The 27,899-nt window shown below is 47.6% G+C and overlaps 1 protein-coding gene across 3 annotated transcripts in view; it reads right to left on the bottom strand.

The window, feature by feature from the left end:
• The window catches only part of LOC147096453 (nuclear factor 7, ovary-like), a 145,382-nt gene extending 120,034 nt beyond the window's left edge, over window positions 1-25,348 (bottom strand). The window contains exons 1-4 of one of the 3 annotated variants that reach the window (XR_015074919.1): window positions 25,038-25,348; window positions 24,724-24,819; window positions 8,596-8,618; window positions 6,795-6,910 (exon numbers count right to left, since the gene is read on the bottom strand). Coding sequence is in view for 2 of the 3 variants with exons in the window: in XM_085975250.1 (XP_085831376.1) it covers window positions 6,795-6,910; window positions 8,596-8,618; window positions 8,781-8,822 (181 nt within the window). In the remaining variant the exon portion in view is untranslated. Of the gene's footprint in view, window positions 1-6,794; window positions 6,911-8,595; window positions 8,619-8,780; window positions 9,368-24,723; window positions 24,820-25,037 lie in introns of those variants that run through there. The other 2 variants (XM_085975251.1, XM_085975250.1) reach the window with 2 other exon arrangements.
• Between the last annotated feature and the right edge of the window lie 2,551 nt (window positions 25,349-27,899).

Raw genomic sequence — 27,899 nt, 5'->3', positions numbered from 1 at the left:
TTACCGTTCTCCTGCAGTCCGTGTGTTATTGATACGCGGACACTACAGAAATCAGACTCGTGGAACAGGCAACACAAAACCCAATGAATCTGTGAAACTTCTTTTACTTAAAAATCAACAAGAGGTTACAAGTAATTACCAGAATATAAACTGTTCTCAATTCATATACTTATCACAAGCAAGCATCTAAAATCATTTACTTTAAGCTCAGGTGATTGTAAGCAAAACCACGTACGTACCAACACCAGATGAGAGGCCAATTCAACGATGATAGACGTATGACTAACTTTAACTGGCAACTGACCAGGTCACCATCGACTATAGGCCCCACTGCAGTGCCGAATGTTTTGAAACAGTACCGTTTATATCACCAAAATTTGGCAACCCTCCCACTGCGTCCGTATCCCTAACTTTACGGCATAATGGTCGGCAGTTGTTTCCCAGACCCTCTTATCACTAGTCCGTTCAGCAACTGTGGGCCTTCAAGGCTAGGTACATTCCATAGTCTGAAGATGTTTCTGTTATTGCACTGATTTCATAGTCTGTTCCCACAGAACTTCAATAAGTTTGTTTTCCATATCTGTTGAGAGACAATTGGCAGCTTTTACAGCTTACGAGTCAAAGAGTTTATTTGCAAAGTTCTCACAGCAACCACTTCCTGTCCTCGCAAAGCATGATGGTAAATTTAGGTCAACTTTTATTGCAAATGGAGATTCAGTCAAGTTTACCATGACAGTGTTACAGTTTATACATCCTCTCTCATTCTTTCTCCCAAAACATATCACTTCACACTTTTCTGCGTTAAATTCAATCTGCCACGTGTCTGCCCATTTCACCAGCCTGTCTGTGTCTCCCTGAATTCTATCACTCTTCTCCTCACTGTCCATTATACTTCCAGGTTCTGTGTCATCTGCAGATTTTGAAATTGTGCCCTGTACACCCACGTCCAAGTCATTAATATATATCAAGAAAAGCTCTAACACCGACCACGGGGGAACACCACTGTATACCTTCCTCCAGTCCAAAAAACAACCGTTCACCACTACTCTCTGTTTCCTGTCACTTAGCCAATTCCGTATCCATGCTGCCACTGTCCCTTTTATTCCATGGGCTTCAACTTTGCTGGCAAGCCTATTATGTGGCACTTTATCAAACGCCTTTTGGAAGTCCATGTACACCACGTCAACCATATTATCTTTGTGGTGTATGTAACCGTTCCACCTTTAAGAGAACTATTTTAAGAGATGCACTACTTTATCTTGGCTGCTGTATACTGTAATACCGGTGGTGACCACACCGGTATATAAGTGCTGTGTAATGATTTATTGGGCAGTTCAGCCTGACCTTCGACTAGTAAAGACCTGTTGAATTTATTCTTGTGGTCTGTGTGCAGTGATTCTTATTAACAATAACTAGAACACACAGACTTAACAATCTTCATCAACCCTCTCTGTTACCTCATCAAAAAACTCGATCAAGTTGGTTAAACACGATCTGCCTTTAACAAATCCGTGCTGGCTTTCTTTAATTAATCCACACCTATCCAAGTGACTGTTAATTTTGTCCCTGATTACTGTTTCTAAAAGTTTCCCCACTACCGAGGTCAAACTGACTGACCTGTAGTTGTTGGGTTTATCCAGACACCCTTTTTTGAACAACGGTGTAACATTCGCAATTCTCCAGTCAACACAAAGGAGAAATGGAAATTTAACGGACTTGCCTTTAATACAAATAACATGACAGCTGAAATACTGGCTGCAATAAATCTTTAACACAAGTGAAAAAAGGCTCAGCATTGGGAGAAAACCACACCAGACATTGCACCACCGTCACGGGCTCTGGGTTGGCATCTGTGGAGCCAGGGCCTGTGTCAGACTGCTCCTCTCAAGAGGAGCAAATAAGAGCGATATCCTTTCATATCTCCGAATACAAATTTATACAAAATGTTTAATCATCAGCTTCCCCGTCACAGGATGTTACTGATTTGTTTAGATTATGCAGTCTGAACAACAGGACCTTAACAGATTGTGGATGGGATAAAGATTCACCACCCTCTGAGTGAAGAAATTTCTGCTCATCTCAGTCCTAAATGGCCGATGCCTTATTCTGAGACTGTGACCCCTGGTTCTAGACTCCCCAGTCAGGGGAAACATCCTCCCTGCATCTACCCTGTCAAGCCCTGTGAGAATTGTGTATGCTTCAATGAGATCACCTCTCATTCTTCTAAACTCTAGAGAATATAGGCCTAGTCTACTCAATCTCTGCTCATAGGACAGTCTGCCCATCCCAGGAATCAGTCTGGTGAACCTTCGTTGCACGTCCTCTATGGCAAGTATATCCTTCCTTAGGTAAGGAGCCCAAAACTGTACACAATACTCCAGGTGTAGTCTCACCAGGGCCCTATGCAATTGCAGTAAGACATCGGTACTCTATTACTCAAATTCTATTGTAATAAAAGCTTACATAACATTTGCTTTCCTAATTGCTTGCTGTACCTGCATGTTGACTTTCATTGATTCATGTACAAGGACACCCAGGTCCCTCTGAACACCAACTTTTCCCAATCTCTCACCATTTAAAAAATACTCTGCTTTTCTATTTTCCTACCAAAGTGGATAACTCCACATTTTATTCCATTTGCCATGTTCTCACTCACTCACTTAGCCTGTCTATATCCCCTTGAAGCCTCTTTGCATCCTCCTCACAACTTACATTCCCACCTAGCTTTGTAGAAGGAGCAAGGATAGAAATGATGGAAGGGAATGGGAGGGAGAGCTGGAGGGAGTCACAGAGAGACCAGAACCATGTCTGTGGACAAAGCAAAAGTCTTCAAAAAAAGTGACCACACAATCCCCACCTTCACTCTGTAATTGAGAGTAAATAGCAACAACGGTGGTGAATTGGGCCGCTAGATTGCAGAAAGCGCACATAAGTCACCGGCTCATGAGGAAATACTGATCATGTTCTGAATGTTGATCTAACCTGAAACAAGTGAATTGGGTGTTGAGTCTGCTTTGGTTGTGTGGAAAAGTACCTCGAAAGAAGAGAAGATTGATGCTTGGTGGTGGGATCACTTTGGAGATGATGGGATATTGCAGAGGATGACCTGATGAGTAAGTAGGCCTGGGGATAGCAGGTGAAGACAATTTCACAAATCAGGGCTGCATTACCTGGAATTTAGAAGGTTAAGGAATGTTCTGAGCGAAGTTTCCAAGATATTAAGGGGAACAGATAGGGTAGATAGAGAGAAACTAGTTCAGCTGGTTGGGGAGTCTCGGACTAGGGGGCATTGTCTAAAAATTAGAGCCAGACCTTTCAGGAGTGAAATTAAGAAACACGTCTACACACGAAGGGTGGTAGAAGTTTGGAACTCTCTTCCGCAAACGACAATTGATGCTGGATCAATTGTTAATTTTAAATCTGAGATTGATAGCTTTTTGTTAACCAAAGGGATGTGGGCCAAAGGCGGGTATGTGGAGTTAGGTCGACGATCAGCCATGATCTCATTGAATGGCGGAGTAGGCTCGAGCGGCTCAATGGCCTCCTCCTATTCCTATGTTCCTATGTTCCTAATAGGGACCCTTTCATCGTTCACAGACGCTCTAGACACAACTTCCTTGACGTGTATGGATCCCTGGGGATCTATCATTGGGCCCAGCATCCAGTAAAGGGCTGATGGTTTGCTGAAGGTGTGTCAGACATGTCCAGTAACAGTAACTCAACCAATCAGCCCCTGATTTTGACAGTCTATACATATCTTTTAATATGTATCGCCTCAGTTACAGAACCAGCTGTTAAATTATTTGTGGTGTATTTAGGTTTCCAGATAACTCACGAACAGAGGGAGACCTACAACATAATGTTCCTTTTACTTTCGATTCTGTAATATGTTGTCCTTTACAATTATTCTTACATTCTCCTTTTATACCAATCAAATTGCATCATAATGGCTGCATTGTCCACAACAGGTGTCAGTTATATCAATCAAATAAGCACTTAAGTGTTGTAATGTAGGAAATGCGGCAGCCAATTTGCGCACAGCAAGGTCCCGCAAACAGCAATGTGATAATGACCAGATGATTTGTTTTACTAATGTTGATTGAGGGATAAATATTGAATAATGCCGTGGAATCATTTACATCCACCTGACAGAGCAGACGGGACCTCGGTTTAATGTCTCATCCAAAAGGCGGCACCTCCGACAGTGCAGCGCTCCCTCAGTACTGCACTGGAGTGTCAGCCTAGACTTTGGTGCTCCACTCCCTGGAGTGGGTCTTGAACCTACAACCTTCTGACTCTGAGGCGAGAGTGCGAACACAGAGCCACGGGTGACACTTAAAACCTTAGATAAGCATCCAGTTTCAGTAATTTGGACAATGGGTGGTTAAAATACAACATTATCACAAGAGAGGGGTGGTTTGGAAAGGATCACATGAAGGCAAAGGTCACGGGGAACCCAGGCCAGCGAGGACAGCAGGGCCACAGGGTCGGGTGACAGGAGAACAGTATCTAATTTTTGGCCATCCGATCAGTGCCCATTCCAGAGCCGCTCTGTGCGGTTGCTGCGTTTCTCTGGCGTTGCCTGGAGGGCCAGGAATTTCCCGGCAAGCACTTGGACTCTGCCTGATGTCTTTTTTTAGATTCCATGTTGAAGTAGTCACTTTCCTAATGGCAACCAATCGTCCTGTGGATCCAGCATAAGACCCCCAACTTCCTGCTGGGCACCAGCTTCATTCAGCCTGACGTTACTCGTTCCCACCTCGAACAGAACACAGTCACAGGATGGTTACAGCACAGCAGGGGGCCATTCGGCCCGTCAATCCCGTGCTGGCTCACTGCAAGAGCACTCCAGCAAGTCCCACTCCCCCGCCCTTTACCCGTAGCTCTGCATTTTTTTACCTTCAGGTCCTTATCCAATTCCCTTTTGAAAGCCACGATTGAATCTGCCTCCACCACCCACTCAGGCAGTGAATTCCAGATCCTAACCTCTCGCTGCGTAAACACGTTTTTCCTCATGCTCTCTTCCCACAATTTACGTCGCGCTTTCCTAATCCCAAGCCCAGGACTTTCTGTAACAATGGTCAGAATGAACTCCCCCGCCCTGGGAACGGGGCCTAGTTTGTGACGTTCCCCGAGGAGTGCTGCACAGATTGGACCAACACCCCACACTCTCTGCTCTTCAATGAAGGCGCTGATCCGTTTATTTTCAATGTGTTGGCGGTTTCGCTAAAATCGCAGCCAAAGGAAGGTCCCAGGAAATGGAGTTAAATGTTGATCGGGTAATATCTCCCCAGGAATTCCAGGCTGTGGTCTCTGGAGGGGCAGAGACTCTATTCCAGTCCAGGTTGGGCGGGGATGATAAGTTGCAGGGTGAGGGTGGGAGGGTTATTCAGTCACCCCGGCCCTGCTGGGGTTCCAGTCAAACACTGATTACAAACTGAGTTACAATTGGAAATGTTTATTACACAGAAACAGGAACGGGGCCTATTTGTGATGTTCCCTGATGAGTCCTGCACAGATTGGACCAACACATAAGAACATAAGAAATAGGACCAGGAGTCGGCCATACGGCCCCTCGAGCCTGCTCCGCCATTCAATAAGATCATGGCTGATCATCGACCTCAACTCCACTTTCCTGCCCGATCTCCATATCCCTCGATTCCCAGAGAGGCCTAAAATCTATCTCAGCCTTGAATATACTCAAAGACTCAGCATTCACAGCCCTCTGGGGCAGAGAATTCCAAAGATTCACAACCCTCTGAGTGAAGAAATTCCTCCTCATCTCAGTCTTAAATGGCCGACCCCTTATCCTGAGACTATACCCCCTAGTTCTAGACACTCCAGCCAGGGGAAACAACCTCTCAGCATCTACCCTGTCAATCCCCCTCAGAATCTTGTATGTTTCAATGAGATCACCTCTCATTCTTCTAAACTCCAGGGAGTATCGGCCCATTCTGCACAATCTCCCCTCATAGGACAGTCCTCTCATCCCAGGAATCAATCTAGTGAACCTTTGTTGCACCGCCTCCAAGGCAAGTATATCCTCCCGTAGATAAGGAGACCAGAACTGTGCACAGTACTCCAGGTGTGGTCTCACCAAGGCCCTGTACAATTGTAGCAAGACTTCCTTACTCTTATACTCCATTGCAATAAAGGCCAACATACCATTTGCCTTCCGTATTGCTTGCTGTACCTGCACGCTAGCTTTCTGTGTTTCTTGCACGAGGGCACCCAAATCTCTCTGAACACCAATATTTGAAACTTTCTCACCATTTAAAAAATATTCCGTTAGGGAACTAAAGAGGCAGGACAGTGTGCCAGGAGGCCGGGGAGGACCCCTAGAGGGAACAAGTTGTGGAGCTGTGGTTTGATGGGACCGAACCCCTCGAAGGTGGGGGAGGGTCTTAGGGGGGGCGCGACTGGCGCTAAGCCAAGTTTCTGCCGGGGAAGGAAGAATCACGGATTCCATTCCTTCGTATCTTGAACTATTTTGTGACCAGCAGTCTGGGTATTATTCTGATGCTGCAGAGTCACCCGTCAGTCTGAAGGGTGAGAACATTGTTCTGTGTCACCAATAATACACACTGCTTCTGTACAGCATCGTCACTCCTGGATCTGATGTGTGGTCAGAGACAGGAACACTGATTTCACAAACCAGTTTCAAACTCCTCATAGAGAATATTTCAGAATGTTTTTTGTTCCTAATTGTCTAAATACTGTATTTCATTCCTTCGATGTACTCACACAACGAGACTTGTACAAAGTCTGAAATAGGGGCGGTGAAAACTCTTTACCTGGGCTGATGTTCTCTATCATTTCTTTCCACGCTGTGTACTGTCCGGGCCCTTTGAATATTCCCTGCGGCAGATTCCGGCCGTCCAATGAAAGGACATTTTCCCCTTGAGTAATCCTGAAAATATCAAATGTTCATACACACATAGGATTACATAGGATTACACCGGATGTACGGCACAGAAACAGGCCATCCGGCCCAACCAGTCCATGCCAGTGTTTATGCTCCACTCGAGCCTCCTCCCATCTTTCCTCATCTAAATCTATCAGCATAACCCTCGATTCCCTTCTCCCTCATGTGTTTGTCCGGCCTCCCCTTCAAGGCATCGATACTATTCACCTCAACCACTCCCTGTGGTAGCGAGTCCCACATTCTCACCACTCTCTGGGTAAAGAAGTTTCTTCTGAATTCCCTATTGGATTTCTTGGTGACTGTCTTATATTGGTGGCCTCTAGTTCTGCTCTTCCCCACAAGTGGAAACATTCTCTCTGTATCCACTCTATCAAAACCTTTCATCATTTTATAGACCTCTATGAGGACATCCCTCAGCCTTCATTTTTTCAAGAGAAAAGAGACCCAGCCTGTTCATCCTTTCCTGACAGGTATACCCTCGCATTTCTGGTATCATCCTTGTAAATCTTCTCTGCACCCTCTCCAGTGCCTCTATATCCTTTTTATAATATGGCGACCAGAACTCCACGCAGTGTGGTCTAACCAAGGTTCGATATAGATTTAACATAACTTTCCTAATTTTCAATTATTTCCCTCTAGAAATAAACCCTAGTGCTTGGTTTGCATTTTAGCAGCTTTGGAAACCTGTGGCGCCACTTTTAGTGATTTGTGTATTTGTACTCCGAGATCCCCTTGTTTCTCTACCCCACCTAGACTCTAAGGCCTAGAAATTCAGTGGGCTGCGCCACCAGTTAGCGCCCAAAGAGCGCACTTAGTGGGTTTAGCGCCACTGGCCACGCCTCACACGAAATTTAGCGGGGCGCTAATTGCGGCATTAGCCGGTAGCGCTGCGCCGCCACCAATGACGTCATCGGCATGCGCAGCGCTCCGCTACCGCCCCGATCGCCAAATTTGGTAGCGCCCCCCGCTGTAACGCCGGTCGCAATTTGCGACCGGTTCAGGGGGGCCTACCTGCGGCGGTAGAGGCGCTGAGGTGCGGGGCCGCCATTTTTGTTGCTGGCCGCCTGCCAGCACCTCTTCGTGCAGCCGTCCCCGGCCTCCTGAGCTCCCCCCCCCACCGCGTTGTGCCGGGCTCTTTTGCCGGCACTCACGGGGAGGAAGGCCTGCAGTACCACAGCGCGCCGTGCCACAGCGTGTGGTGCTGCTGCACGTTGCGCTGTGATTTTCAGTTGCAGCACCCCAAGACGGATGCCGTGCTTCCGTTTGGGGCGCTCAAACTGAATTTCCGGCAGGCGCTCGCGACTCCTTCTGGGGCGGTACTTCCGGCGCCCTGGCGAGGTTTGGGGCGCCACCGAATTTCTAGGCCCAACACTCCAAGTGTTAAGTGACCTCCCTATTCTTCCCACCAAAACGTAATACCTCATATTTGTCTGTGTTGAACTTCATTTATCAATAATTGATCAGCCATGATCTCATTGAATGGCGGAGCAGGCTCGAGGGGCCGAATGGCCTACTCCTGCTCCTATCTTTTATGCTTCTATAATTTGCCATTGTGCAAGTTTATTAATGTCCTCTGTAATTTGTTGCAGCCTCTAGAATTCAACTCTAGAATTCTGGCCGTTTGTTCCTTTAACAGATTAAATAACATTTCAGTAGAGAGAACGTCATACCTTCTTTCCCGGGAAGCTGCCTCCTGAAATAAAACAGAAACACGGATCTGAGTTCACAGTCAGGGTCTGGGAGCAGAAATTCAGAATTCAGCATCCCACACTGCAACATGACACCAAGTGTGAAATATTTCAGCTGTGTCAGTGGGAGGAACAGCCCAGAACAAACAGTGACAGGACCGAGTTACTGTTTGGAGTAACACCGGGAAATTAACTTGGAAACGTAACATTACCCGTTACTTTTTCAGGAAATACACAGAGCAACACCTGAAGTCAGATATTTTATACTTCTCCGTTAAGATGTGGTGTTGCCATTAACAGTTTATTGATTCATTCCTTGGACGGCAGCGCTGTGAGAACTGAATCTCGGCAGCTGACAGAGTCGTGGCAAACTGTGAGGAAGATGGCTATCCCCAAACTTGAGAACAATGAAGATGTTTAATAATTTTGAAATCCTGGGTGTGTATCTATATATTGTCTCACAGCCATGCACAGTTTCTAGGGCTTATAGTTTTGAAGGTGACAATAACCAGAGACTAACTGTGATGTGTGAACTTCTTGCAAAGTGACTTCACAATAAGGTCAAGAGCTGTGAGGAGGTACAGACTTAATTCAATCCCCATTGTATACTCATCCTGTCCGCATTGTGACACTTCTATGATGAAATGCTCCTCCTACACTTACAATAGGAGCTCTGTAGACCTCCAGCCTGCCTTGCTGTAGTTACACAGTCACCCACTGCTGGGGCCACAGCGCCTCCACTGGTAGCTGCGTGTAGTTGCAGCCTGACATGTCCACAGAATACAATGCGAATATAAGTGTGGACACGTCGGCCCAGAAATTCGGGTCTCCACGGGTGAGTACGCACGGGGTACTCACCCGTAAGCCCAATGGAAGTGCCGGTTTCGTGAATGCACTGCGCATGCGCGGGAAACCGGCACTTCTGTTCCCCTGAAAGAAGGGGTTCAGAGGTCGAACGCGTGCGCGGGAGAGGCTGCGCGTGCGCATTGAACTTACGTTTTTTTTTCCAGGTTTTCCCGGGAAGGTAAGTCTCCAGAAGTTAGACATGTGAAAAGCAGGCGCAAGGCTTGCTTTTTACAAGGTAAGTGGTGAATTAATTAAAATTAAAACATTTTTTCCACAGGTTTATTATTTTTAAATGCTTTAAAGAAAGCTAAGTTTATTTTTAGCCCCGTTAGAAAATAAAATTATTTTTTTCAAAAATTTAAATTATTGTTTAAAATAGTTATTTCTTGTAATTTATAGTTTTAAATGTATTTGAAGATTTGGTGATGTGTTAGGGCCGTAGTATTTATAAGTTTTGACAGCCCTTCTTGTCAAACTTATGAATGGAGCATTTCCTGCTCCAATTGGCTCCCCATGGCCCACGTGGGACGCATCGAACTAACTGCGCCCCTGGGATACGCAAGCACTGCGCGCCGGCAGCTGGACCAGGCCCCGGATCGGAATCCCACGGGGGCCCACAGCTCAACGGCCGGCGCGCAAGGTAAGTGCAGGTCGGGGGCTTGCACCCGCGGGAAGCCCCCGACCCGAATTTCTGGGCCAATAATTTATAATGGGAGAAAGTGCAGAACATTTGCAATATCTTAGACAGTGGAAGGTAGATAGATGCGAGGAGAGAGCCTCCATGCCTGCCGCCTCTCACCTGGTTTTAAAAGTGCAGCCCATCACCAGCATAGCTTTACACATGCGTGCTCTGTCACTGTACAATGTGAGGTTAGCAGTCAGCGTCATCACAGCTGGAGCCTGCCAGCTGTGGACTGTAATATAATGGCACCCTACACCAAGGCACTCATACTTCTCCCTCTCTCTCTCACACACACACACACAGATTGGTACAGGTGCAGCAAGATAACATCACCATAACTAGAAACTGGTCGATTGTACTTTCTACACAAACTAACCGAGAGACGGAAAACCTCCACAGCAATTTTTGAACCGGACCTCCAACCACCTGGAGTTACACTCTGCAGGTAGCACCGTGAGAGGCGCTTCTCCCCGGGATCTCACACCGCTTGGATTCACTGCATTGAGAGTCAGTTTGGTAGATTTAAGTGCCTGACCTGGTTATCAGTAATGATCAGGTATATGAGCTAAATGTTGGTGCACACCTCATTATTAGTTGCTTGATTGAACGCATTAAAGCATAGATTGTGGCGACACGCCTCCATTGGACATAATCCGCTCACGGCGGCACGGACAGTTTACACAGGCGCACTGCCGGCAGCAGCCGCCCCCAGCCGGGGGCCCTTTCCTCCGGCAACTTGTTTCCCGCAGGGACAGGCTGCCGGGAGCACTTCCTGTCTGGGGAGTATTTAAGTGGTTGCGCGGGCTTTTCAAGCTCTCTCTTTGCCATGATGTAAAATAATGCGGTTGTGTTCCATCAACTCTGGTCTCGACTCCCACGTTTGCCGCGGTATCTCAACACTGGTGACCCCGACGCTCAGGACGAATCCTAAGCTAGCATGGCGGATACAAACGCAGTCACGGTTAAACTACCGGACTTTTGGGAGAACCTGGCCGAGGCCTGGTTCGTTTAAGCCGAGTCCAGATTCCGGCTGAGAAGCATTACAGTCGACGCCACGAAGTACGACTACCTCGTCGCCGCTCTCACCTACGCCACAGTCCCCAAGGTTTGGGCAGCACTGCAGGATCCACCAGAGGAAGGCAAGTACGAACATCTGAAGGCCGCGCTTCTTAAAAAATTTCAGGCGTCCTCTTACCAGCGCAACTGCCAACTCCTCGACCTTCCAGGCCTTGGTGATGCTTCACCATCAGACCTGCTTTCCCACATGCTGTCCCTCTCGGACGACAAAAACCCCGGCGCCCTCTTTCGCACGCTTTTCATTCGGCAGCTCCCCGCCAGCATCCACCCGCTAATTGTGGAGTCTGGCTCCACGGACCTGAATGAGATAGCCAAAAAGGCCGACCGGCTGCTCTCCGCGCAGACCGCCCGCGACGTCGCGCCCGACCTCACGGCAACGACCACGCGGTCCCTCCGGCCCACTAGGCCCGACCGCCCTTCCACTCCGGGTCACTGCTACTACCACACCCGTTTTGGCACTAGGGCCCAACGCTGCACGCCACCGTGCACTTTCAAACCCCCCCCGCACCGGCCCCCATGATGGCCGCGGGGCAAAAGGGGCCCCTACTGTACGTCACCGACGACAGCACCAACCGCCGATTCCTGTGCGACACAGGAGCCCAGCACAGCATCACCCCCACCTCCGCCCTCGAAATACAACGCGGCGCATGGGGTATCATGCTGGCCGCAGCCAATGGCTCTGACATCCGCACATACGGCACCCGCATGGTCACGCTCGACCTCGCAGGCCGCCGTTACCGCTAGGAGTTCCTCACAGCCAAGGTCCTCTGCCCACTCATCGGCGCCGACTTCCTACGCGCCCACGGCCTCCTTGTCGACATCCCGAGGCACCGCCTCGTCGACATCAACACTATGGCCCCCATCCCTGGTGCATTCACCCCGGCCCGTTCGGCCGGCCTGACGACCTACTGCCTCGCCAGAGCCACAGACGACTACTCGGCACTACTAGCCGAGTTTCCCGCCCTCACTAACCCGACCTTTTCGGCCAAAGACCCCAAACACGGTGTGGAGCACTATATCTCCACCACCGGCCCCCCGGTCTCTGCCCACGCCCGCAGACTCAACCCGGCCAAGCTGGAAATCGCGCGGGCCGAGTTCACCACCATGGAGCAACTCGGCATCATCCGCCGCTCCAGCAGCCCTTGGGCCTCGCCCCTCCACATCGCCCCCAAGCCTGGCGGAGGCTGGCACCCCTGCGGGGACTACCGCCGCCTCAACAACGCCACCACCCCCGACCGATACCCGGTGCCGCACATCCAGGACTTCTCGGCCCAACTGGCCGGACGAACCGTCTTCTCCAAGGTTGACCTGGTGCGCGGTTACCACCAAGTCCCCGTACACCCCGCGGACATCCCCAAAACGGCCGTCATCACCCCATTCGGCCTGTTCGAGTTCCTGAGGATGCCCTTCGGCCTCAAGAATGCAGCCCAGGCTTTCCAGCGCCTTATGGACTCAGTCCTCCGGGACCTGAACTTCCTATTCATCTATCTAGACAACATTCTCGTGGCCAGCTCCTCCAAACAGGGCAGCACGGTGGCATAGTGGTTAGCACTGTTGGCTCACAGCGCCAGGAACCCGGGTTCGAATCTGGCCTCGGGCGACTGTCTGTGTGGAGTTTGCACATTCTCCCCGTGTTTGCGTGGGTTTCCTCCGGGTGCTCCGGTTTCCTCCCACAGTCCAAAGATGTGTGAGTTAGGTTGATTGGCTATGATAAATTGACCCTTAGTGTTAGGGGGATTAAATACGTGGGGTTACGGGGATAGGGTGGGATATGTGTTGGTGTAGGGGTTACGGGGATCGGGTGGGATATGTGTCAGTGCAGGCTCGATGGGCCGAAATGGCCTCTATCTGCACTTGTGGGGGTTTCTGTGATTTCTGTGATCTCGAACACCTTCGCATCCTGTTCGGGCGCCTAGCCCAACACGGGCTCATCCTCAGCCCGGCGAAGTGCCAATTCGGCCGAGCCGAGATCGATTTTCTCGGCCACCACATCACCCCTGCTGGGGCCGTCCCTCTGCCCAACAAGGTGCAGGCCGTCCAGCAATTCCCCCGCCCCAAAACCATCAAGGGCCTCCAGGAGTTCCTCGGGATGGTGAACTTCCACAACAGGTTCATCCCCAGAGCTGCAGCCCTCATGAAGCCCCTATACGACTCCCTCCGAGGTAAATCCGGCAAGATGGCCGTAGCCTGGACCACTGACACGTCAGCCGCCTTCGACGCCACCAAAAACGCGCTCGCCGATGCCACCCTGCTCGTGCACCCGAGGGCCGATGCCCGGGTCGTGCTCACCACTGACGCCTCCGACCATGCGGTTGGAGCCGTGTTCGAGCAGTGGGTCAATGGCGCGTGGCAGCCACTTGCCTTCTACAGCCACCAACTGCGCCCCCCGGAGGTCAAATACTCTACTTTCGACTGCGAGCTCCTCGAGCTCCACCTGTCGGTCTGCCATTTCAGGTTCCTCCTGGAGGGCCGCCCCTTTACCGCATACGGGGACCACAAGCCGCTCACATACGCGATGGCCAAGAACACCGAACCCTGGTCCGCTAGGCAGCAACGCCAGCTCGCGGCCGTGTCCGAGTTTACCACGAACATCCAGCACGTCTCCGGTAGAGACAACGTTGTCGCCGACTGCCTTTCCCTTCCCGCCATCTGCGCGAATCACCTAGCGGTCGACTACGCACAACTAGCAGCGGCCCAGCTCACGGACCCAGACCTCCTCTCGGCGGCTACCAGCCTGCCAGGGCTACGCCTAGCCAAGGTCGCGCACGGGCCCGAAGCCACGGCAGTCACTTGCGACGTCTCACTCGGCCAACCCAGGCCGGTCGTCCCTGCAACCTGGCGCCGCCGCATCTTCGACGCGCTCCACAGGCTCTCCCATCCGGGTTCCCGAGCATCCGTCAAACTCCTCTCCCAGCGCTTCGTCTGGCGCGGCCTCAGCAAAGATGTTCAGACTTGGGCCACCTCCTGCCTCACCTGCCAACGGGCTAAGGTACAGCTGCACACAAAAGCACCCCTGGGAGACTTCGAGCTACCCAGCCGCCGTTTCGACCACGTACACATCGACATCGTCGGTCCTCTGCCGCCATCGCAAGGCCAAACTTATCTCCTCACGATGGTCAACCGCTACACACGCTGGCCTGAGGCAGTGCCGCTGACCTCCACCACCACAGCCGACATCGCCAGGGCGTTCGTTAACACCTGGGTCATGAGGTTCGGCGTACCGGCCGACATAACCTCCGACAGAGGCGCCCAGTTCACCTCCGAACTCTGGATGGCCACAGCACGCAACCTCGGGGTGACGCTCCACCGAACCACGGCGTACCACCCGCACACCTCATTATTAGTTGCTTGATTGAACGCATTAAAGCATAGATTGTGGTGACACGCCACCATTGGACATAATCCGCTCACGGCGGCACGGACAGTTTACGCAGGCGCACTGCCGGCAGCAGCCGCCCCCAGCCGGGGGCCCTTTCCTCCGGCAACTTGTTTCCCGCAGGGACAGGCTGCCGGGAGCACTTCCTGTCTGGGGAGTATTTAAGTGGTTGCACGGGCTTTTCAAGCTCTCTCTTTGCCATGATGTAAATTAAAGCAGTTGTGTTCCATCAACTCTGGTCTCGACCCCCACGTTTGCCGCGGTATCTCAACAAGATACAACATTGGCGACGAAGATAATGAAAGGAATCATTTTCGCTAGGTAGTTGCCCAAGTTTTAGTTAGCTAGGATGGAGAAGACCGGCATTCAAAATTTTGCATGTTTTGCCGAGCCAGCCACGTTGGGTCCAAGATGGATGAGGTGGTTAACGTCTTTTGAGCTTTATGCCGACGGCAAAGGACTCATTATCGACGATACCTCTACAGCTGCCACAAAGCAGAGGAGAAGAGCTCTACTTCTACACCTAGCAGGACCAGATGTCCAGGATATCTTTTCGACTCTACCGGACACAGGAGAGCCAGCAGACTACACGGCGGCGGTTAGTGCTTTGAATCACTACTTCATGCCCCAGGTCAACGCAGCATTTGCTAGACAGACTTTTCATAAGTTGTCCCAGAAGGCAGGTGAGACTGTGCAACAATTTGCTACTCGCTTGCGGCAGGCTGCTAAAGACTGTGCTTTTTGGGGGATGCGGATAATCAAATAAGAGATGCTATCTTGAGTAGGTGCACATCAGCCTATGTGCGGAGGAAATTGCTAGAGGAAGGGCATGATCTAATGCTCGCCCGCACGTTTCAATTGGCCTAACAATGTGAAAATGTCAAGGAGCAGATGTCAGCCATGTCATGTACAGAGAAGGCAGAGACAGATACTGTTCATCGTGTTACACAGAAAAGAGGGTATTATGCGAAAAGCTCGACGGAGAAACCAAAAGGAAATGGCGATAGGAACGAAAGGAAATGTTACAGATGTGGACACACAGACCACATGGGCAGAGATCCGAAATGCCCAGCACGCGGACAAACGTGTCATAAGTGCAAGAGAAAGGATCATTTCTCCAAAGTATGCCGCACAAAGGGTACAAAGAAACACAGTGTGAACAATGTAGAGGAACAACATAACTGTGCATTTGCTGTTACTGGAAATAACGTGACAGAGAGACTTACCTTTTGTGTGGGGGGAGTAAACCTGAGAATGTTAATTGATTCGGGTGCAACTAATAATGTGATAGATGAGAATACATGGGAAGGATTAAATTCAGAACACATTAAGTGTCAGTCACATGTCCCTAAGACAGAGAGAAAGTTATTCTCTTATGCTTCTAGCCGACCACTGTCAGTTAAAGGTGTATTCACATGTGGGATTACAATAGGTAAGAGAACTGAGCAGGCGGAGTTCATTGTGGTTAAAGGCCATGGAGAGCCATTGCTAGGAAGGGAGACAGCCATGAAACTGGGAGTTTTAAAAATAGGCGCAGATGTCTCAGCTGTGGTAGATGTAAGACAGCTACTAGAACAGCGGTATCCAAAGGTGTTCCAGGGAGTAGGAAGGCTGAACACAAAACAGTTTGTATATCGACCCACAAGTGAAGCCTGTGGCCCAGCCACTCAGGCATATACCATTCAACTTAAGGGGGGCAGTAGAGGCCCAAATAAAATAATTGAGGGACATGGACATTATCAAACCTGTAACTGGTCCCACCCCATGGGTAAATCCTGTGGTTATTGTACCAAAAGTGGATAAGGATGTAAGGTTATGCCTAGGCATGAGACGAGCAAACCAGGCAATAGTGAGGGAATGATATCCAATCCCCACCATTGATGAGATACTCCAAGGTATGAACGGCTTGACGGTGTTTAGTAAGCTAGACCTGAAATGGGGTTATCACCAGCTAGAACTGACCCCTGAGTCACGAGAAATCACAACGTTTGCAGTACATAACGGAGTGTACAGGTACAAGAGGCTGATATTCGGTGTATCTTCAGCTAGTGAGCAATATCAGCACGAGATAGCTAATGCCTTAGCTGGAATAGAGGGTGTTGAAAACATCTCAGACGACATTATCGTGCATGCACACGACCAGGAAACGCACGACAGACGCCTGCACGCTGTCATGACCAGACTAATGGAAAGTGGACTGACACTAAACTCAGAGAAGTGCCAATTCAACATGGACCGATTGATTTTCATGGGAATCCTGTTATCTGAAAAGGGCATCGGACCAACAGCAGAGAGAGTGCGAGCAGTGGCAGAAGCTCGGGAACCAGAGAATGCTACAGAGGTGAGGAGTTTCTTGGGACTCGTTGGGTACAGTAGCAGATTCATCCCGCAGTTTGCAACACTATCAGAGCCACTGCGACGCCTGACAAGAAAAGACACACCATTTAAATTTGGATCACAACAGAGACAGTCATTCAGTGCACTCAAGGAAGAGTTGGCCAGAGCCGGCACTTTAGCATATTTTGATAAGGACGCACCAACCAAGGTGATAGCAGATGTCAGTCCTGTAGGTTTAGGCGCAGTACTAGTTCAGGACCAACAGGGACAAGAGGTGCCAATATGCTATGTAACTCGTAGTTTAACAGACTTTGAGAGGAAATACTCTCAAACAGAGAGAGAGGCCTTAGCTCTGGTATGGGCTTGTGAGAGGCTGCAACCATATGTGTATGGCCGAAAATTTAACTTGGTAACTGACCATAAGCCATTACAAGTGATATACGGCCCACACTCTAAACCCTGTGCCCGTATAGAGAGATGGGTACTTAGATTACAGCCGTACGATTTCAAGGTGATACACATTCCAGGCAAGCAAAACATTGCAGACCCATTGTCACGATCGCTGGGGGAGACAGCAAAACAGGAGAGACATTCTCATGGCTCAGATGAATGTGAGATTTGTAGCTGTGAGTGCGACACCAAAAGCACTCACTACTAGAGAGGTGGAGGAAGCCTCTGCTACCGACCCAGAGCTGATTGAGGTACGGAAGGCAATCACAAACGGACATTTTGAGAACTGTAAAGCTTATGCAGCAATTGCAAATGAGCTGTGCGTAGTGGGGTACCTAGTTCTTCGGGGAACACGCATCCTGCTACCCACAGTGTTACACGCACGAGCCCTGGTGTTAGCACATGAAGGACACTTGGGAATAGTTGGAACAAAGCAACATCTCAGAACCAAGGTTTGGTGGCCTGGCATGGACAAGGCAGCTGAAAAACACTGTAAAGCGTGCCACGGCTGTCAGATAGTAGCCAGACCCGACCCACCTGAACCGTCGAGACCAATGCCATTACCGGAGGGCCCCTGGCAGGATGTAGCTATAGACTTACTGGGACCCTTGCCATCCAACCACTCCATTCTTGTGGTAGTTGATTATTATAGTCGCTACTATGAATACGACATCATGACCTTCACAACAACAGAGAAGGTTATTGATAGTTCAGAGTCAATCTTCAGCCGTCATGGTTTGCCAATCACCTGCAAATCTGATAATGGTCCCCAATTCAGATCTGAATTATTCAAAGAATACTGTGAAAACAATGGGATCAAACACCTGAAAACGACAGCAAAATGGGCTCAGGCTAACGGAGAAGTCGAGCGCCAGAATGCATCGCTGATGAAGAGAATCAGAATTGCTCAGTCAGAAGGACTAGATTGGAAATGTGTACAGGAGCATTGACCATGCCACAACAGGAAAGAGCCCGGCAGAGCTGCTCTTTAAACGGAAAATGAGAGGAAAGCTGCCAGACATCACAGAGTCGCGCGCAGACATGGAAGTACGTGACTGGGATGCAGAACAAAAAGGCAAGTCCAAACTGTACGCAGATGAACAGCGGAGAACACAATACTCAGAGGTGGAAGTTGGCGACATGGTGCTGGTGCGGCAGGACAAAGTGGACAAGTTCACCACTCCTTTTAATGCCACACGACACAAAGTTTTGAGTAAAACAGGGAGTCAAGTAGTAGTAGAATCTCCAGAAGGAGCACGCTACTCGAGCAACACTACGTTTGTGAAGAAATACAGAACCAATGGACCAAAGGAGACACTCCATGAGCAGGAGGAAACACAAGGGACTGAGGACAGTATAGTAGACCCTGACACACATACCACTGTGACACAGGCAATACCCACTGACACCAACATGTCAGACATACCCAATACAGCCAGACCCCAAAGGGTTAAAAGAAAACCCCAAAGACTGTCTGATTATGTCACAACATAAACTGTGCGAGAACTGCATGGGTGATGTTAAATGTTTAAATGTGGGAATTATTTAGTTGTGTGGTAAGACACAAGTTTGTAAAATGTTTATAAACCAAATAAGTTATGCTGTGGCGGAGCCACTAAAGGACTCAGATCGTTTGTATATAATTCCCTTTAGCAATTTGTTAGCTACAGACTGAATCTGTACCTTTGTTTATATTGTTTGCTTGTACAGAGCGCGGTCCCTTTAAGAGCGCGACCAAACGCGATGACGTCATCACGTTGATCACGTGATCCTCCAGCGGCAGGAAAAATGTGATGACGTCATGACGTCGGCCCAGGGACCTCCCAGTCAGTCCTCGTGGAGCCTCCGAACTGACTAGACCTCTATTCGATGTTCTCCTGTAGTTGCTTGTTTAAACCTGTTAGTTTCCATGAAACTTCGTTTTGTTTGATCGCCTGAGTGGACCTCAGTCTTTTGGATAGGAACTAGACATTCCTACAATGCAGTGTTATTGTAAGCAACTGTTTGTAAACTGCAAGTTTGTTTCCAAGGAAAAGGGGGATGTTGTGTATTGATTGCGAGTTTGACACCAGTCAATACGGTAATGTAATGTGCGAGTTTAACACCAGTTAATACAGTAATGTAATGTGCATTGCATTATGGGAATTACCCAGGAAAGCTGCAGTCAGCCATTTTTAGAGAATAAAGAGAAGATCGCAGTTGTAAGCCTGTCTGCCTGACTCTGATTTAATTCGACGTATCTACATGCTTGATTGAACGCATTAAAGCATAGATACAACAGGATCGAACTATAACAGAAAAGCTCAGTAGAAAATGAGAATGGAGTAAGGCAGATTTCAGTAAAATGAGGAGCGAGCTAGCCAAGGTGAGGTGATAGAAGACATTAATAAACAGGACTGAAGAGCAACAATGGGATATTTTCAACAAGGGAGTCAAAAGGTATAGAATAAGTATATTCTGTTTAAAAGAAGGAAACTACTAGTAGTTTTAGAAAGCCCTGGATAAATAATGAAGTAAGAAACCAATTGAAATTAAAGCACAGATTTCAGAAGATGTGATCTTGTTGGAAATATTTCTTGATTTCTTTGAGGATATAACAGACATGGTAAATGGGGACATGCAGAGAATGCAGTGTATATGGACGTTAGGAAAGCCTTGATAAGATACCACACAGGCGATTACTAGAGAGGCTCATGTGGTATGGAATTTGGGGAGGATAGTAAACTGGATTAAAAATGAGTTAGAAGGGAGGAAACAGAGAGTAGGAATTACGGGTGGGTTTTCAGAGTGATTAGAGGTGGATAGTGGTGTCCCACAGGGTTTCGTTCTGGAGGAATAGTTAGTTTGGTAGAGGACCAAAGGAAGCGGTGAAGGGATATTAATAAGATGAGGGAACGGGATTAATCTTGGTGGACAGAATTAAATGGCAGTGAGTGTGGGCTGAGACAGGGGAAGTAACAGCAGGAATTCTGCTCCCAATGGAAGTAGTCTCGGTGCGGCAGACGAGCAGAGGGATTTGGGGCCACAGGTTCACTGAGCATTAAAGGCAGCACCTCACGTTGATAAGGCTGTTTAAACAATCTAATAGAATTCTAGGTTGTATCACAAGAGGTATCGAATATAAAATCCCAGAGGTAATGGTGCAGTATTGTGTTCCACACCAGAGGGACGATATCGTGGGTTTACAGAGGATACAGCAGATATTGACTAGGATGCTGCCTGGTAACAGGAAATGCAAAGATGAAGAAAGATTCAATATTTTCTTTAGAAAATTCAAATTATGGGACAATATGATAGAACAGGATTGTCTAATTAAAGTGTGGACAAGGTACGTAGAAACAAAGGGGTCTAAAACTAAGGGATATAGAAAAAAGATGAAATGTAAGAGATTTAGTACAGGGGTCAGGAGATACTTACTTACACAGAGTTGTGCGGCTGTGGAATTCACATCCAACGTTAATGTTGAGATAGAAACTGTTAGCATTCAAGATTAGATTGGAGAGGTGGAAAAAGGGATATGAAAAAAGTGTGAGTAAATGTGAATAGAACTAGTTGCTCTCTCTAATTTGTGTAGTTTTACAACCACAACAGTATCTTGCATTTATATAGTGCCTTTAACATAGTAAAACATCCCAAGGAGCAAAATGTTATCAAGGTAAATTTGACACCGAGCCACATAAGGACACATTGAGCTTGGGCAAAGAGGTAGGTTTTAAGGAGCGTCTTAAAAGAGGAGGGAGAGGTAGAGAGAGGGAGAGGTTTAGGGAGGGAATTCCAGAGCTTGGGGCCTCGGCAGCTGAAGGCACAGCCGCCAATGGTGGAGCGATTAAAATTGAGGATGTACAAGAGGGCACAAATAAAGGAGTGCAGACACCTTGGAGGGTTATAGGGCTGGAGGAGGTTACAGAGATAGGGAGGGGCGAGGCCATGGAGGGATTTGAAAACAAGGATGAGAATTTTGAAATTGAGGCATTGCGTATCCCTGATCCAGTGTAGGTCAGTGAGCACAGGGGTGAAGGGTGAACGGGACTTGGTGCGAGTTAGGATATGGACAGCGGAGTTTTGGACAAGCTCAAGTTTATGGAGTGTGGAAAATAGGAGGCCAGCCAGGAGAGCTATGGAATAGACAATTCCATAGGGAGCAAAGGCATGGATAATAGTTTCAGAGCAGATGTGCTGAGGCAGGGGCTGAGACGGGCGATGTTACGGATGGTGAATTGTGGCAGTTTAGATGATGGTGCGGATATGTGGTCGGAATCTCATCTCAGGGTCAAATAGGATGTCATGGTTGCCAACGGTCTGGGCCAGCCTCAGTCAGTTGCCAGGGAAAGGAATGGAGTCGGTGGCGGAGACCGACCATAATGGCTTCATGCTTCCCAATATTTAGTTGGAAGAAATTTCTGCTCATCCATTATTGGATGTCGGACAAGCAATGTGACACATCAGGGACAGTGGAGGGTTCGAGAGAGGTGCTGATGAGGTAGAGCTGGGAGTCGTCAGTCTATATGACGTTGTGTTTCCAGATGATGTCACCGAGGGGCAGCATGTATTTAAATAAAACAATGTCTTAACTTCAGAAATGCGACTGTGTCTTTTTCCTCCATCTGTCTCTGTAATTCTGATAGTTCTCGCCCAACACGATCTAACATAACATGATAGAATTCTTCATTAAGATGGAGAGTGAAGTAGTTGACTCAGCGACTAGGGTCCTGAATTTAAATAAAGGAATCTATGATGGTATGAGGTGAGAGTTGGGTAGGAGTGATTGGGGAATGTCACTCAAAGGGTTGACGGTGGATAGGCAATGGCAACCATTCAAAGATCGCATGAATGAACTACAGAATCTGTTCATCCCAATTTGGCATAAAAATAAAACAAAAAAGGTGACTCAACCGTGGCTAACAAGGGAAATTAGGGATAGCATAAGATCCAAGGAGAGGACATATAAATTGGCCAGAAAAAGTCGTAAACTTGAGGATTGGGAGCAGTTTAGGATTCAGCAAAGGAGGACAAAGGGATTAATTAAGAAAGGGAAAATAGAGTATGAGAGTAAGCTTGCAGGGAACATAAAAACTGACTAAAAGCTTTTATAGATATGTGAAGAGAAAAAGATTGGTGAAGTCAAGCGTAGGTCCCTTGCAGTCAGAATCAGGGGAATTTATAATGGGAAACAAAGAAATGGCAGGCCAATTAAATACATACTTTGGTTCTGTCTTCACAAAGGAGGACACAAATAACCTCCCAGTGATGTCAGGGAACATAGGGTCTGATGAGAGGGAGGAACTGAAAGAAATCAGTATTTATAGGGAAATGGTGTTAGGGAAATTGACGGGATTGAAGGCCGATAAATCCCCAGGGCCTGATAATCTACATCCTAGGGTACTTAAGGAAGTGGCCCTAGTAATAGTAGATGCATTGCTGGTCATCATCCAAAGTTCGATAGACTCTGGAACAGTACCCATGGATTGGAGGGTAGCTAATGTTACCCCACTATTCAAAAAAGGTGGCAGAGAGTAAACAGGGAATTATAGACCGGTAAGCCTGACATCGGTAGTGGGGAAAATGCGAGAGTCCATTATAAAGGATGTAATAGCAGAGCACTTGGAAAGCAGTGACAGGATCGGACAAAGTCAACATGGATTTACAAAAGGTAAATCGTGCTTGAGTAATCTACTGGAATTTTTTGAGGATGTAACTGGTAAAATAGATAAGGGGGAACCAGTGGATGTGGTGAATTTGGACTTTCAGAAGGCTTTCGATAAGGTCCTGCATAAGAGATTAGCGTGTAAAGATAAGGCACATGGGATTGGGGGCAAGGTATTGACTTGGATAGAGAACTGGTTGGCAGACAGAAAGCAAAGAGTTGGAATAAACTGGTCTTTTTCCGAGTGGCGGGCAGTGACTAGTGGGGTACCACAGGGATTGGTCCTGGGACCCCAGCTATTCACAATATATATTAATGATCTAGATGAGGGAATTGGATGTAATATCTCCAAGTTTGCAGATGACACAAAGCTGGGTGGGAGTGTGTGCTGTAAGGAGGATGCCGAGAAACTCCAGTATGATTTGGACAGGTTGGGTGATTGGGCAGAAGCATGGCAGATGCAATATAATGTGGATGAATGCGAGGTTATCCACTTTGGTGTCAAAAACAGGAAGGCAGATTATTATCTGAATGGCAATAGATTGGGAGAAGGGGAAGTGCAACGAGACCTGGGTGCCCTTGTGCACCAGTCGCTGAAGGTAAGCATGCAGGTGCAGCAGGCGGTTAAGAAGGCAAATGGTATGTTGGCCTTCGTAACGAGAGGGTTCGAGTACAGGTACAAGGATGTCTTGATGCAGTTGTACAGGGCCTTGGTGAGACCACATCTTGAGTATTATGTGCAGTTTTGGTCGCCTTATCTGAGGAAGGATGTTCTTGCCGTGGAGGGAGTTCAGCGAAGATTCACCAGACTGATACCTGGGATGGCAGGAATGACATATGAGGAGAGATTGGGTCAATTGGGCTTATACTCACTGGATTTTAGAAGAATGAGAGGGGATCTCATTGAAACTTATAAAATACTAACAGGTCTAAATAGACTGGATGCAGGAAGGATGTTCCCGATGGCCGGTGAGTCCAGAACCAGGGGTCACAGTCTAAGGATAAGGGGTAAACCATTTAGGACAGAGATGAGGAGGAATTTCTTCACCCAGAGAGTGGTGAACCTGTGGAATTCTCTACCACAGATGGCAGTTGAGGCCAATTCATTAAATATATTCAAGAAGGAGTTGGATATATTTCTTAAGGCTAAAGGGATCAAGGGATATGGAGAGAAGGCAGGGACAGGGTACTGAATTTGGATGATCAGCCATGATCGCATTGAATGGCGGAGCAGGCTCGAGGGGCCGAATGGCCTACTCCTGCTCCTATCTTCTATGTTTCTATGTTTCTAACTCCTACAAAAAGAAAATGCTGCAGATGCTGGAAATCTGAAATAAAACCAGAAAATGCTGGAGATACTCAGCAGGTCAGGGAGCATCTGTGAAGAGAGAAACAGAGTTAACATTTCAGACGAAAGGTCATCGACCTGAAACGTTAACAATCTAACTCCTGATGGATTCCACTGCGGTTTATCTCCATTGATTTTAGAATCTCCCCCTCTTGTTCCCTGAGATCTCTGATTAAACGCTGCTCTCTCTCAGTGAGAATCTGGTGCATTTTAGCGAACTCGGATGTGATGTGAGTCTGCAGACTGCTCGACTGTTCCTACCAAATGAAATGTGAAACATAATTAATGTACCGCGATAAAGGGAACAAAACTAACCGAGATCCCAGAAAATCAGCACAGGGAGACCTTACCCTAACTGCGGAAATCTGCTGTTCCTGCCGCCGTGCGGTGTCCAGAGCCGAATCCTTTCTCTTTGTAGCCGATTCTAGGGATGATGTCAGTTTATCCTGGAATTAGAAGTTAACTGAATGTAAAGTTTAAACACGAAAAACAGAGACAGAAAGGCTGCCAAAGATTTTACCCTCCATCTTACACGGTATATCTGCGCAGCTTCTGTCAGTCCCATGAAGTTATCTCACCCTATCACAGATCTTCCCTTTTGTTCTTTCCTCCCTTCCCCCCTTTCCGGGCCTCTGTACTTGCATAAAACCTGTTACATCCTAACCTTTTCCAGTTCTGAGGAAAAGTAATCGATGGGAAACTTTGTACAGGGCCAGAAATTCGGGTCGGATGCTTCCCGCAGGTGCAAGCCCCCGACCTGCAAAAGATAGAAAGGAGAAAAACAAAAGTGGTAGTCAGAGAAATCAATGGTTTAAATCAAACATGGCCACAGTAAATAATAATTCTAATAGGTCTAAGAGCGTTAAAAAAACAAGCCTGAAGGCTTTGTGTCTTAATGCGAGGACCATTTGTAATAAGGTGAATGAATTGGCTGTGCAAATAGAGGTAAACGGATATGATTTGGTTGGGATTACGGAAACATGGCTCCAGGGTGGCCAAGGCTGGGAACTCAACATCCAGGGGTATTCGATATTCAGGAAAGATAGCCAAAAAGGAAAGGGAGGTGGGGTAGCATTACTGGTTAAAGAAGGGATTAATACAATTGTAATGAAGGATATTAGCTCTGATGACGTGGAATCTGTATGGATAGAATTGAGAAATACTAAGGGGAAAAAAACATTAGTGGGAGTGGTATATAGACCTCCAAACAGTAAGGCGGAGGTTGGGGATGGCATTAAAAGGGCAATTAAAGAAGCGTGCAATAAGGGCACAGCAGTCATCATGGGTGACTTTAATCTACATATAGATTGGGCCAACCAAATTAGTAACAATACTGTGGAGGAGGAATTCCTGGAGTGTATACGGGATGGTTTCCTGGACCAATATGTCGAGGAACCAACCAGAGATCAGGCCATCTTAGACTGGGTATTATGTAATGAGAAAGGATTAATTAGCAATCTTGTTGTACGAGGCCCCTTGGGTCGGAGCGATCATAATATGATCGAATTCTTCATTAAGATGGAGAATGAAGTAGTTGACACAGTGACAAGGGTCCTCAATTTAAATAAAGGAAACTACGATGGTCTGAGGAGCGAGTTGGGTAGGATTGATTGGGGAATGGCACCCAAAGGGTTGACAGTGGATAGGCAATGGCAAACATTCAAAGACCGAATGGATGAGCTACAGAATTTGTTCATTCCAGTTTGGCATAAAAATAAAAGAAAAAAGGTAACTCAACTGTGGCTAACAAGGGAAATTAGGGATAGCATAAGATCCAAGGAGAGGACATATAAATTGGCTAGAAAAAGCAATAATCCTAAGGATTGGGAGCAGTTTAGGAGTCAACAAAGGAGGACAAAGGGATTAATTAAGAAAGGGAAAATAGAATATGAGAGTAAGCTAGCAGTGAACATAAAAACTGACTGTAAAAGCTTTTATAGATATGTGAAGAGAAAAAGATTGGTGAAGTCAAGCATAGGTCCCTTACAGTCAGAATCAGGGGAATTTATAATGGGAAACAAGGAAATGGCTGACCAACTAAATACATACTTTGGTTCTGTCTTCACAAAGGAGGACACAAATAACCTCCCAGAGATGTCGGGGAACGTGGGTCTGATGAAAGGGAGGAACTGAAAGAAATCAGTATTTGTAGGGAAATGGTGTTAGGAAAATTGATGGGACTGAAGGCTGATAAATCCCCAGGGCCTGATGGTCTACATCCCAGGGTACTTAAGGAAGTGGCCCTAGAGATAGTAGATGCATTGCTGGTCATCTTCCAGAACTTGATAGACTCTGGAACGGTACCCATGGATTGGAGGGTAGCTAATATTACCGCACTATTCAAAAAAGGTGGTAGAGAAAAAGCGGGGAATTATAGACCAGTAAGCCTGACTTCGGTAGTGGAGAAAATGCTGGAGTCGATTATAAAAGATGTAATAGCAGAGCACTTGGAAAGCAGTGACAGGATCGGACAAAGTCAACATGGATTTACAAAAGGTAAATCATGCTTGACTAATCTACTGGAATTTTTTGAGGATGTAACTGGTAAAATAGATAAGGGAGAACCAGTGGATGTGGTGTATTTGGACTTTCAGAAGGCTTTCGATAAGGTCCCACATAAGAGATTAGCGTGCAAAGTTAAGGCACATGGGATTGGGGGCAAGGTATTGACTTGGATAGAGAACTGGTTGGTGGGCAGAAAGCAAAGAGTTGGAATAAACGGGTCGTTTTCCGAGTGGCAGGCAGTGACTAGTGGGGTACCGCAAGGATCGGTCCTAGGACCCCAGCTGTTCACAATATATATTAATGATCTGGACGAGGGAATTGGATGTAATATCTCCAAATTTGCAGACGACACAAAGCTGGGTGGGAGGGTAAGCTGCGAGGAGGATGTCGTGAAACTCCAGTACGATTTGGACAGGTTGGGTGATTGGGCAGAAACATGGCAAATGCACTATAATGTGGATAAATGTGAGGTTATCCACTTTGGTGGCAAAAACAGGAAGGCAGATTATTATTTGAATGGCAATAGATTGGGAGAAGGGGAAGTGCAAAGAGACCTGGGTGTTATTGTGCACCAGTCGCTGAAGGTAAGCATGCAGGTGCAGCAGGCGGTTAAGAAGGCAAATGGTATGTTGGCCTTCGTAGCAAGAGGGTTCGAGTACAGGAGCAAGGATGTCTTGCTACATTTGTACAGGGCCTTGGTGAGACCGCACCTTGAGTATTGTGTGCAGTTTTGGTCACCTTACCTGAGGAAGGACGTTCTTGCCATGGAGGGAGTGCAGCGAAGATTCACCAGGCTGATACCTGGGATGGCAGGAATGACATATGAGGAGAGATTGTGTCGATTGGGCTTATACTCACTGGAGTTTAGAAGATTGAGAGGGGATCTCATCGAAAGCTATAAAATTCTGTCAGGTCTGGACAGACTAGATGCAGGAAGGATGTTTCGGATGGCCGGGGAGTCCAGAACCAGGGGTCATAGTCTAAGGATAAGGGACAAGTCATTTAGGACTGAAATGAGGAG

This window comes from Somniosus microcephalus, unplaced genomic scaffold (genome assembly GCF_052327205.1).
Source record: "Somniosus microcephalus isolate GS21.2 unplaced genomic scaffold, FLI_Smic_1.0 unresolved_chr1, whole genome shotgun sequence".
In the NCBI taxonomy this organism is placed as follows: Eukaryota; Metazoa; Chordata; class Chondrichthyes; order Squaliformes; family Somniosidae; genus Somniosus; species Somniosus microcephalus.
Note: the sequence above shows the minus strand (reverse complement) of the source record. Positions and strands in the feature narration are given on the sequence as shown.